The following is a 12,130-nucleotide window of genomic DNA, read 5'->3' as shown; positions in this document are numbered from 1 at the left end:
GTTAGTCCATGTCTCAGGCCACAGTCTGTCCTCTGTGGGGGTCTGTTGGGGTGCTGAGGGTCCCGTTCAACAATCCTCCATCCTCTTCCTCCTTTAATCCTCTGCTCTTTCCCTCCTCCTCTTCCCGCTCTGACTTCTGTTTCTCTGCCTTGGTCTTGAACCTCAGCCCGTGACCTGTAAACCAGACGAGAGGAAATAAATGATATATCAGAGAAAGACAGCTGTGTGTGTGTGTGTGTGTGTGTGTGTGGACTCACTTGGGCAGTCTGCCACCTCCTTGTAGGCCTTCTTTTTACAGCAGCCTCGACACAGGTTGAATACACACTGATTACCCTACAGAGAGAGAGAGAGGGGGTTAGGAACCTGGAGAGAGAGGGGGTTAGGGACCTGAAGAGAGAGAGGGTTAGGGACCTGGAGAGAGAGAGGGTTAGGGACCTGGAGAGAGAGGGGGTTAGGGACCTGAAGAGAGAGAGGGTTAGGGACCTGAAGAGAGGGGGGGTTAGGGACTTGGAGAGAGGGGGGGGTTAGGGACCTGGAGAGAGGGAGAGGGGGGTTAGAGAGAGAGAGGTGGGGGGTTAGGGCCCGGGAGAGAGGGGTTAGAGAGAGAGAGGGGGTTAGGGCCCGGGAGAGAGGGAGAGGGGGATTAGAGAGAGAGAGGGTTAGGGCCCGGCAGAGAGGGAGAGGGGGGTTAGGGAGAGAGAGAGAGAGGGTTAGGGCCCGAGGGAGAGGGGGTTAGGGACCTGGAGAGGGGGTTAGGGCCCTGGAGAGAGTTAGAGGGGGATTAGAGAGAGAGAGAGAGAGAGGGTAGGGCCCGAGGGAGAGGGGGTTAGGGACCTGGAGAGAGTTAGAGGGGGATTAGAGAGAGAGAGAGAGAGGGTTAGGGCCCGAGGGAGAGGGGGTTAGGGACCTGGAGAGGGTTAGAGGGGGATTAGAGAGAGAGGGTTAGGGCCCGGGAGAGAGGGAGGGGGGGGTAGGGAGAGGGAGAGAGGGAGGGGGGGGGGGTTAGGGAGAGAGAGAGAGAGGGTTAGGGCCCGAGGGAGAGGGGGTTAGGGACCTGGAGAGAGGGGGTTAGGGCCCGAGGGAGAGGGGGTTAGGGACCTGGAGAGAGGGGGTTAGGGCCCGAGGGAGAGGGGGTTAGGGACCTGGAGAGAGGGGGTTAGGGCCCGAGGGAGAGGGGGTTAGGGACCTGGAGAGAGGGGGTTAGGGCCCGAGGGAGAGGGGGTTAGGGACCTGGAGAGAGGGGGTTAGGGCCCTGGAGAGGGGGTTAGGGCCCTGGAGAGAGGTTAGGGCCCGGGAGGTACAAAATTGCACCAACAGACATGGCAGCTCTGCTTCTAGCTCCTAAGAATCTGACCTGCATACGTAACACTATTATACACAGTCAGTCAGGACACGTTCTCCATTGAACGTTTCTTATTCCAGGGCTAAACGTCATCTGTATTGAGGAATCTGGTGAGTGACGCCCTCTCATCCTACACATGGTAATGAGGAACAGGGTGAAGAGGTTGCTACACATGGTAATGAGGAACAGGGTGAAGAGGTGTTTACACATGGTAATGAGGAACAGGGTGAAGAGGTGTTTACACATGGTAATGAGGAACAGGGTGAAGAGGTGTTTACACATGGTAATGAGGAACAGGGTGAAGAGGTGTTTACACACGGTAATGAGGAACAGGGTGAAGAGGTGTTTACACATGGTAATGAGGAACAGGCTGAAGAGGTTGCTACACATGGTAATGAGGAACAGGGTGAAGAGGTGTTTACACATGGTAATGAGGAACAGGGTGAAGAGGTGTTTACACATGGTAATGAGGAACAGGGTGAAGAGGTGTTTACACATGGTAATGAGGGACAGGGTGAAGAGGTGTTTACACATGGTAATGAGGAACAGGGTGAAGAGGTGTTTACACATGGTAATGAGGAACAGGGTGAAGAGGTGGTGAAGAGGTGTTTACACATGGTAATGAGGAACAGGGTGAAGAGGTGTTTACACATGGTAATGAGGAACAGGGTGAAGAGGTTGCTACCCATGGTAATGAGGAACAGGGTGAAGAGGTTGCTACACACGGTAATGAGGAACAGGGTGTTTACACATGGTAATGAGGAACAGGGTGAAGAGCTGTTTACACACGGTAATTAGGAACAGGGTGAAGAGGTGTTTACACATGGTAATTAGGAACAGGGTGAAGAGGTGTTTACACACGGTAATGAGGAACAGGGTGTTTACACATGGTAATGAGGAACAGGGCGAAGAGGTGTTTACACATGGTAATGAGGAACAGGGCGAAGAGGTGTTTACACACGGTAATGAGGAACAGGGTGTAGAGGTGTTTACACATGGTAATGAGGAACAGGGTGAAGAGGTTGCTACCCATGGTAATGAGGAACAGGGTGAAGAGGTGTTTACACATGGTAATGAGGAACAGGGTGAAGAGGTGTTTACACATGGTAATGAGGAACAGGGTGAAGAGGTGTTTACACATGGTAATGAGGAACAGGGTGAAGAGGTGTTTACACATGGTAATGAGGAACAGGGCGAAGAGGTGTTTACACACGGTAATGAGGAACAGGGCGAAGAGGTGTTTACACACGGTAATGAGGAACAGGGTGAAGAGGTGTTTACACACGGTAATGAGGAACAGGGTGAAGCGGTGTTTACACATGGTAATGAGGAACAGGGTGAAGAGGTGTTTACACACGGTAATGAGGAACAGGGTGAAGAGGTGTTTACACATGGTAATGAGGAACAGGGTGAAGAGGTGTTTACAAATGGTAATGAGGAACAGGGTGAAGAGGTCCACTCACCTTTGGATTTCCACACTGCTCACACTTGATGTACTTTGCTGCAGAGAAAACAGGGGTAACGCAGAGGTTATCTACTGTACTGTTTGTGTAGGCTGAGGCTCTGTAGCATTATAAACTGGGTGGTTCGAGCCCTGAATGCTGATTGACTGACAGCCGTGGTATATCAGTCCGCATACCACGGGTATGACAAAACATATACCAATATACCACGGCTAAGGGCTGTTCTTTTGCACGACGCAACGCGGAGTGCCTGGACACAGACCTTAGCCGTGGGATATTGGCCATATACCACACACCCCCAAGGTGCCTTATTACTATTATAAACTGGTTACCAATGTAATTAAAGCAGTAAAAATAAATGTTTTGTCATACACTGGGTGGTTTGAGCCCTGAATGCTGATTGGCTGACAGCCGTGGTATATCAGACGGTAGGTACACCACGGGTATGACAAAACATGTAGTTTCACTGCCCTAATTACGTTGGTAACCAGTTTATAATAGCAATAAGGTACCTTGGGGGTGTGTGGTATATGGCCAATATAACACGGCTAAGGGCCTTAATTAATGCTTAATTAGACTGGAGACAGAGAGTACAGGTGACTGCAGTACTACGAGGAGAAATAACTCACGTTTCTGCTCGGGACAGAAGTTCTTGTGGGGGTTTCTGGCTTTCTTCTTCTGTTTGTTTTTGGAGAGGGCATCGCTCGCGCCGTCCGAGTCCTCTTGTGACAACGCCCTCTTGTGACACACTGCCTTCACCTCCGTACCGTTACCGTTAGCAACCGGATCCTTCGGCCTGGCAGGAACAACGTTCATTGTCACGTCAACATGTTACGGTTTCTATGTGTGTGGACTGATGACTTTGATCTTCTAATCAAATAACATTTTATTGGTCACAGATGTTATTGGTCAGCAGATGTTAATGCGAGTGTAGTAAAATGCTTGTACTTCTAGTTCTGACCGTACAGTAATATCTAACAAGTAATCTAACAATTCCACAACTACCTAATAAACACAAATCTAAGTAAAGGAATGTACACAGATCTCAACAGGAAATTGTCACTCACACTGGTCTGACGTACGGCTGGCAGATCCAATGAGGGAATGGCAGCCCAACCACCTGCCCCGCCTCCTCTCCTCCATTGGTTATCTCCTCCTGCAGAGGTTAAACAAATGAGAAAGGAACCAGTGTCATCATCTAGCTGTGTTAGGAGGGGGGTGAGGAGGGGGAAGAAGAGGGGGGGAGAAGAGGAGGAGAAGAGGGAGAAGAGGAGGAGAAGAGGGGGAGGGGGGAGGAAGAGGGGGATGAGTGGGAAGAAGAGGGGGAGGAGAGGAGGAATTGGTGAGGAAGACAAACTAAAAAGGAGTAAAACATTTTGGGGAGGAGGGAAGGAAAGGTGAAAAACAGAATGATCCCTCAGTACCTGGCAACGTAGTAAACCCTAACCCTTGGTACCTGGCAGCGTAGTTAACCCTAACCCTAGGTACCTGGCAACGTAGTAAACCCTAACCCTTGGTACCTGGCAGCGTAGTTAACCCTAACTCTAGGTACCTGGCAGTGTAGTTAACCCTAACCCTCAGTACCTGGCAGTGTAGCTAACCCTAACCCTCAGTACCTGGCAGTGTAGCTAACCCTAGGTACCTGGCAGTGTAGTTAACCCTAACCCTTGGTACCTGGCAGTGTAGCTAACCCTAACCCTCAGTACCTGGCAGTGTAGTTAACCCTAGGTACCTGGCAGTGTAGTTAACCCTAGGTACCTGGCAGCGTAGCTAACCCTAACCCTAGGTACCTGGCAGCGTAGCTAACCCTTGGTACCTGGCAGCGTAGCTAACCCTTGGTACCTGGCAGCGTAGTTAACCCTTGGTACCTGGCAGCGTAGTTAACCCTTGGTACCTGGCAGCGTAGTTAACCCTAGGTACCTGGCAGCGTAGTTAACCCTAACCCTAGGTACCTGGCAGCGTAGCTAACCCTTGGTACCTGGCAGCGTAGCTAACCCTTGGTACCTGGCAGCGTAGCTAACCCTTGGTACCTGGCAGCGTAGCTAACCCTTGGTACCTGGCAGCGTAGCTAACCCTTGGTACCTGGCAGCGTAGCTAACCCTAGGTACCTGGCAGTGTAGTTAACCCTTGGTACCTGGCAGCGTAGTTAACCCTTGGTACCAGGCAGCGTAGCTAACCCTTGGTACCTGGCAGCGTAGCTAACCCTAGGTACCTGGCAGTGTAGTTAACCCTTGGTACCTGGCAGTGTAGTTAACCCTTGGTACCTGGCAGCGTAGTTAACCCTAGGTACCTGGCAGCGTAGTTAACCCTTGGTACCTGGCAGTGTAGTTAACCCTTGGTACCTGGCAAAGTAGTTAACCCTTGGTACCTGGCAGCGTAGTTAACCCTTGGTACCTGGCAGCGTAGTTAACCCTTGGTACCTGGCAGCGTAGTTAACCCTAGGTACCTGGCAACGTAGTAAACCCTAACCCTTGGTACTTGGCAGTGTAGTTAACCCTAACCCTTGGTAACTGGCAGCGTAGTTAACCCTTGGTACCTGGCAGCGTAGTTAACCCTTGGTACCTGGCAGCGTAGTTAACCCTAGGTACCTGGCAACGTAGTAAACCCTAACCCTAGGTACCTGGCAGCGTAGCTAACCCTAGGTACCTGGCAGTGTAGTTAACCCTAATGCTTGGTACCTGGCAGCGTAGTTAACCCTTGGTACCTGGCAGCGTAGTTAACCCTAGGTACCTGGCAGCGTAGTTAACCCTAACCCTAGGTACCTGGCAGCGTAGCTAACCCTAGGTACCTGGCAGCGTAGCTAACCCTTGGTACCTGGCAGCGTAGCTAACCCTTGGTACCTGGCAGCGTAGCTAACCCTTGGTACCTGGCAGCGTAGCTAACCCTTGGTACCTGGCAGCGTAGCTAACCCTAGGTACCTGGCAGTGTAGTTAACCCTTGGTACCTGACAGCGTAGTTAACCCTTGGTACCTGGCAGCGTAGCTAACCCTTGGTACCTGGCAGTGTAGTTAACCCTTGGTACCTGGCAGTGTAGTTAACCCTTGGTACCTGGCAGCGTAGTTAACCCTTGGTACCTGGCAGCGTAGCTAACCCTAGGTACCTGGCAGTGTAGTTAACCCTTGGTACCTGGCAGTGTAGTTAACCCTTGGTACCTGGCAGCGTAGTTAACCCTTGGTACCTGGCAGCGTAGTTAACCCTTGGTACCTGGCAGCGTAGTTAACCATAGGTACCTGGCAACGTAGTAAACCCTAACCCTTGGTACTTGGCAGTGTAGTTAACCCTAACCCTTGGTACCTGGCAGCGTAGTTAACACTTGGTACCTGGCAGCGTAGTTAACCCTTGGTACCTGGCAGCGTAGTTAACCCTAGGTACCTGGCAACGTAGTAAACCCTAACCCTAGGTACCTGGCAGCGTAGCTAACCCTAGGTACCTGGCAGTGTAGCTAACCCTAGGTACCTGGCAGTGTAGCTAACCATAATGCTTGGTACCTGGCAGCGTAGTTAACCCTAACCCTAGGTACCCGGCAGTGTAGTTAACCCTAGGTACCTGGCAGTGTAGCTAACCATAATGCTTGGTACCTGGCAGCGTAGTCGGAGTTGTCTGCTGACCTCTGTCAGCCCCTGCAGGTTCTTCACCTTGGCCAGCTCCTCTCTCAGGTCCTTGTGGATCTGCAGCCTGGAGAAACACTAACAAATAAACACACAGATTGTGGCGAGAGTGAAGTACTGAGTGTGTGTGTGTGTCCCTCCGGGTGTGTGTGTGTTACATACGTGTGGTGCCAGAGCTTGAAGAGGTGTGCTCTGACATAGGACAGGGTACAGGGAGGGTACTGACTGACCACCTCTAGATACTCCTCAGCCATCTCCCATACAGGAGGGCTGAGACCCTCAAACAGAGCTGGGTTATGGAGGTTCCCCTCTGGAAACACACACAGAGAAAGAGAGAAACACACACAGGAGAGAGAGAAACACACAGGAGAGAGAGAAACACACAGAGAGAGAGAAACACACAGAGAGAGAGAGAGAACCATACACACACAGAGAGAGAGAACCATACACACACAGACACACACAGAGAGAGAGAACCATACACACACAGACACATGAGAGAGAGAGAGAAAGTGATTAACACAAATTAGTAGGTGTTATGACTCTTGGGAGACTAATTACTCAAGGTGAGGCAAGGTGTGTGTGTGTGTACCTGCACTCATCACCCCCTGTACTCCAGTCTCCTCCATACACTGCTCCACATCACTCAGGTGTTGGATGTTACCGTTAGCAAACACAGGGATGTTAACAGCGTTCCTATAGCAACAACATGCACAGAGAGATAGAGAGCGACTGTTTAATAAACCCAGTACAATCACATGATCAGCTATGTCACAATAGAATAGAGTACTGTACAGTAGAATATACTAGAATGTTTTCCTGGGAAGAAACGTCTTGGAGACGTACGAGACTACAAAAACTGTCTCCAACTACACAGCAGAGACCTACTAGACTACACAAACTGTTTGCAACTACACAGCAGAGACCAACTAGACTACACAAACTGTTTCCAACTACACAGCAGAGACCAACTAGACTACACAAACTGTCTGAACTACAAGGCAGAGACCAACTAGACTACACAAACAGTCTGAACTACACAGCAGAGACCTACTAGACTACACAAACTACCTCCAACTACACAGCAGAGACCTACTAGACTACACAAACTGTTTGCAACTACACAGCAGAGACCAACTAGACTACACAAACTGTTTCCAACTACACAGCAGAGACCAACTAGACTACACAAACTGTTTCCAACTACACGGCAGAGACCTACTAGAACACAAACTACCTCCAACTACACGGCAGAGACCTACTAGACTACACAAACTGTCTCCAACTACACAGCAGAGACCTACTAGAACACAAACTACCTCCAACTACACGGCAGAGACCTACTAGACTACACAAACTGTCTGCAACTACACAGCAGAGACCTACTAGACTACACAAACTGTCTCCAACTACACGGCAGAGACCTACTAGACTACACAAACGACCTCCAACTACACAGCAGAGACCTACTAGACTACACAAACTGTCTGCAACTACACAGCAGACCTACTAGACTACACAAACTGTTTCCAACTACACGGCAGAGACCTACTAGACTACACAAACTGTCTCCAACTACACAGCAGAGACCTACTAGACTACACAAACTACCTCCACTTACACGGCAGAGACCTACTAGACTACACAAACTACCTCCAACTACACGGCAGAGACCTACTAGACTACACAAACTACCTCCAACTACACGGCAGAGACCTACTAGAACACAAACTGTCTCCAACTACACAGCAGAGACCTACTAGACTACACAAACTGTCTGCAACTACACAGCAGAGACCTACTAGACTACACAAACTGTCTGCAACTACACAGCAGAGACCTACTAGACTACACAAACTGTCTGCAACTACACGGCAGAGACCTACTAGACTACACAAACTGTCTGAACGACACGGCAGAGACCTACTAGACTACACAAACTGTCTGAACGACACGGCAGAGACCTACTAGACTACACAAACTACACGGCAGAGACCTACTAGACTACACAAACTACCTCCAACTACACAAACTGAGACCTACTAGACTACACAAACTGTTTCCAACTGACAAACATAATATTGGTTCTTCTCTGTAGTCTTTATTTAACTGTGAGGGAACTGCAGTGTTTACCGTACAGCCTTGATGTGTTCCCAGCTAGCGATGCCTGTCGCGGGTCCTTTCTGGTCCTTGGTCCGACCGTGGACGGTCAGCAGCTGAGACAGAGATGGAGAGGTCTGAATGAAAAGACTGCCTACCTGGTTAAATAAAACATTTATTAAATGAGTGTGTCTGTGTGTTGCTATGGAGAGAGACAGAATAGGTGACACTGCAGTACTACGAGGAACATTTTGGATGAGGCTCTCTTGTTCAGATATTTGTAAATGGACTGGAGGCAGGGCATGAAAGGGATAACGAATCCAGTTGTTTGTGTCATTCGTTTCGAGAAAGTACCTGCGTAATTGCGCACCCAACTCACTCAGGTGCTTCGCTAAATCACATTTGACATTGCCCGTAAGCTTGAGTTCATTTGAAGACAAAAAAATCATACAATGATGGAAAGACCTGTGTGTTGTCCTTGTTAATGCAGACAGAGAAGAGCTCCAACTTCTTAATCATAGCCTCAATTTTGTCCCGCACATTGAATATAGTTGCGGAGAGTCCCTGTAATCCTAGATTCAGATCATTCAGGAGAGAGAGAAAACATCACCCAGATAGACCAAGCACCTCTAATTATAATCTGGCTTATTTTAGGTCATGTTTCATAGAAGATCAAAATAAAATACTTGTGTGTGATGTTTCCTACCTGGCAGCCAGCCTTCTCCAGCATCTGAGCGTACTGAACAGTGTCCTCCATCTTGTTAAACACACGGATCTTACAGGTGATGGGAACAGAGATCTTCTCATTGGCTAGCTTCACTAAGGAGAAACAGAGAGAAAAGACTGGCTAGCTTAAATCAAATCAAATGTTATTGGTCACATACACGTGTTTAGCAGACGTTATTGTGGGTGTAGCGAAATGCTTGTGTTTCTAGCTCCGACAGTGCAGTAATATCTAACAATTCCACAAAATATACCCAATACACACACATCTAAATAAAGGAATGGAATTAAAAAAAATATATGGCCTGGCTGTATGTAATAACACAAAACATTTTCTGGGCTAACAATGTAAGAAATAATACATAAAAAACAAAATACTGCAAAGTTTTCTAAGAGCTAAAAACATTGAAACCAGGTGACGTGGAGAGGATCTGTGTCTGCAACATATACTCTCACTACTGGTGTCCCCCAGGGCTCCGTTCTAGGCCCTCTCCTCTTCTCTCTATACACCAAGTCACTCAGCTCGATCATATCCTCACATGGTCTCTTCTATCAATACTATGTGGATGACACAACTACTTTTCACCTTCCCCCCTTCTGACACTCATTTGGCGACACGCATCTCTGCATGCCTGGCAGATATCTCAGCTTGGATGTCGGCCCACCACCTCAAGCTCTACCTCGACAAGACAGAGCTGCTCTTCCTCCCGGGAAAGGCCTGCCTGCTCCAAGACCTCTCCATCACGGTTGACAACTCCATGGTGTTCCCATCCCAGAGTGCAAATAACCTTGGCAGGACACTAGACAACACCCTTTTCTGCAAACATCAAAGCAGTGACTCTCTACTGCAGGGTCAAGCTCTACAACATCCATAGAGTACAACCCTTCCTCACACAGGAAGTAGCGCAGGTCCTAACGCAGGCACTTCTCCCGTCTGGACTACTGCAGCTCTCTGTTGGCTGGGCTCCCAGCTTGTGCCATCAAACCCCTGCAACTTCTCCAGAACGCCGCAGCCCGCTCCTCCACACACTCCAATGACTTCCAGTCCAAGCATTATCTTCCAGACCCTGGTGTTTGCCTACGGAACAGCAAGAGGAACTGCCCCTCACTACCTTCAGGCTCTGCTCAAACTCTACACCCCAACCGGAGTACTCTGCTCTGCCACCTCTGGTCTCTTGGCCCTACCCACCCCACAGCTCCCACTCAGCCCAGTCCAAGCTCTTCTCTCTCCTGGCACCCCAATGGTGGAACTAGCTTCCCCCTGACGCTAGGATAGCAGAGAAAAGACTGGCTAGCTTAAATCAAATCCCTGCCCATCTTCTGAAAACATATAGAACTCTAAAACCCCACAAAAAACTCACACTTGACCATTTTTTTCTACTAATTATCTAGTCAAGACTGAGTGCTTATGATATACAAAACATTCCAGACAGGTAAAATGCAGCATGACACCATTCCAGACAGGTAAAATGCAGCATGACACCATTCCAGACAGGTAAAACGCAGCATGACACCATTCCAGACAGGTAAAATGCAGCATGACACCATTCCAGACAGGTAAAACGCAGCATGACACCATTCCAGACAGGTAAAACGCAGCATGACACCATTCCAGACAGGTAAAACGCAGCATGACACCATTCCAGACAGGTAAAACGCAGCATGACACCATTCCAGACAGGTAAAATGCAGCATGACACCATTCCAGACAGGTAAAATGCAGCATGACACCATTCCAGACAGGTAAAACGCAGCATGACACCATTCCAGACAGGTAAAACGCAGCATGACACCATTCCAGACAGGTAAAACGCAGCATGACACCATTCCAGACAGGTAAAACGCAGCATGACACCATTCCAGACAGGTAAAACGCAGCATGACACCATTCCAGACAGGTAAAACGCAGCATGACACCATTCCAGACAGGTAAAACATAGCATGACACCATTCCAGACAGGTAAAACGCAGCATGACACCATACCAGACAGGTAAAATGCAGCATGACACCATTCCAGACAGGTAAAACATAGCATGACACCATTCCAGACAGGTAAAACACAGCATGACACCATTCCAGACAGGTAAAACATAGCATGACACCATTCCAGACAGGTAAAACGCAGCATGACACCATTCCAGACAGGTAAAACATAGCATACTATATGTAATTTCTACCTCTCCAACTCTTTCCCTCTTTTCTCTCTCTGTTCAAACTCACCCATCTTCTCCAGCAGCTCCCACTCATCCTGTAGGAAGACTCCGTAGTGCCCTTCGTCAGAAATAAGCCAGTTAGAAACAAGTTGACCCCATACATACAGCACGCTTAGCCTAATTGAAAACCACTGTTTTTTAATCAGGGTTTCTCTCTCTCACACACACACTCTCTCTCTCTGTCTCTGAGTGAGGTTTCTGGGTTGGTTAGTTAGTACCTCTCTTGGCGATCATCTGTGGGCATCCCAGGTTGAGATCGATAGCATCACAGTAGTCCTGAGCCAGTAGACATGCCTGGACAAACACCTCTGGGTCGTTGGCACAGAACTGAGACACACACACACAGACACACGAAGAAAGCAGAGAAAGTGCATTACCAACCCCTCTGAGTTATTGGCACAGAACTGAGACCATAACACAGGAAACGGGGTGAAAGGTGATGGTAAAACATAGAGGCTAGCTGCAACGAGGTGAGAGGTGATGGTAAAACACAGAGGCTAGCTGCAACGGGGTGAGAGGTGATGGTAAAACACAGAGGCTAGCTGCAACGGGGTGAGAGGTGATGGTAAAACACAGAGGCTAGCTGAAACGGGGTGAGAGGTGATGGTAAAACACAGAGGCTAGCTGAAACGGGGTGAGAGGTGATGGTAAAACACAGAAGCTAGCTGAAACGGGGTGAG

General features: G+C 49.0%; 1 protein-coding gene across 1 annotated transcript in view; it reads right to left on the bottom strand.

The window, feature by feature from the left end:
* Window positions 1–12,130, bottom strand: part of dus1l (dihydrouridine synthase 1-like (S. cerevisiae)) — a 14,290-nt gene continuing 2,160 nt past the window's right edge. Inside the window, exons 3-14 of the mRNA XM_055898502.1 lie at window positions 11,669–11,777; window positions 11,458–11,508; window positions 9,220–9,332; window positions 8,547–8,629; window positions 7,006–7,109; window positions 6,576–6,723; window positions 6,384–6,480; window positions 3,873–3,961; window positions 3,435–3,601; window positions 2,806–2,843; window positions 258–333; window positions 1–174 (exon numbers count right to left, since the gene is read on the bottom strand). Of these exons, the coding sequence (XP_055754477.1) occupies window positions 14–174; window positions 258–333; window positions 2,806–2,843; window positions 3,435–3,601; window positions 3,873–3,961; window positions 6,384–6,480; window positions 6,576–6,723; window positions 7,006–7,109; window positions 8,547–8,629; window positions 9,220–9,332; window positions 11,458–11,508; window positions 11,669–11,777 (1,236 nt within the window). The 3' untranslated portion in view covers window positions 1–13. The remainder of the gene's footprint in view (window positions 175–257; window positions 334–2,805; window positions 2,844–3,434; window positions 3,602–3,872; window positions 3,962–6,383; window positions 6,481–6,575; window positions 6,724–7,005; window positions 7,110–8,546; window positions 8,630–9,219; window positions 9,333–11,457; window positions 11,509–11,668; window positions 11,778–12,130) is intronic.

This window comes from Salvelinus fontinalis, chromosome 34, assembly GCF_029448725.1.
Source record: "Salvelinus fontinalis isolate EN_2023a chromosome 34, ASM2944872v1, whole genome shotgun sequence".
In the NCBI taxonomy this organism is placed as follows: Eukaryota; Metazoa; Chordata; class Actinopteri; order Salmoniformes; family Salmonidae; genus Salvelinus; species Salvelinus fontinalis.
This window is presented reverse-complemented; position numbering and strand designations above follow the sequence as displayed.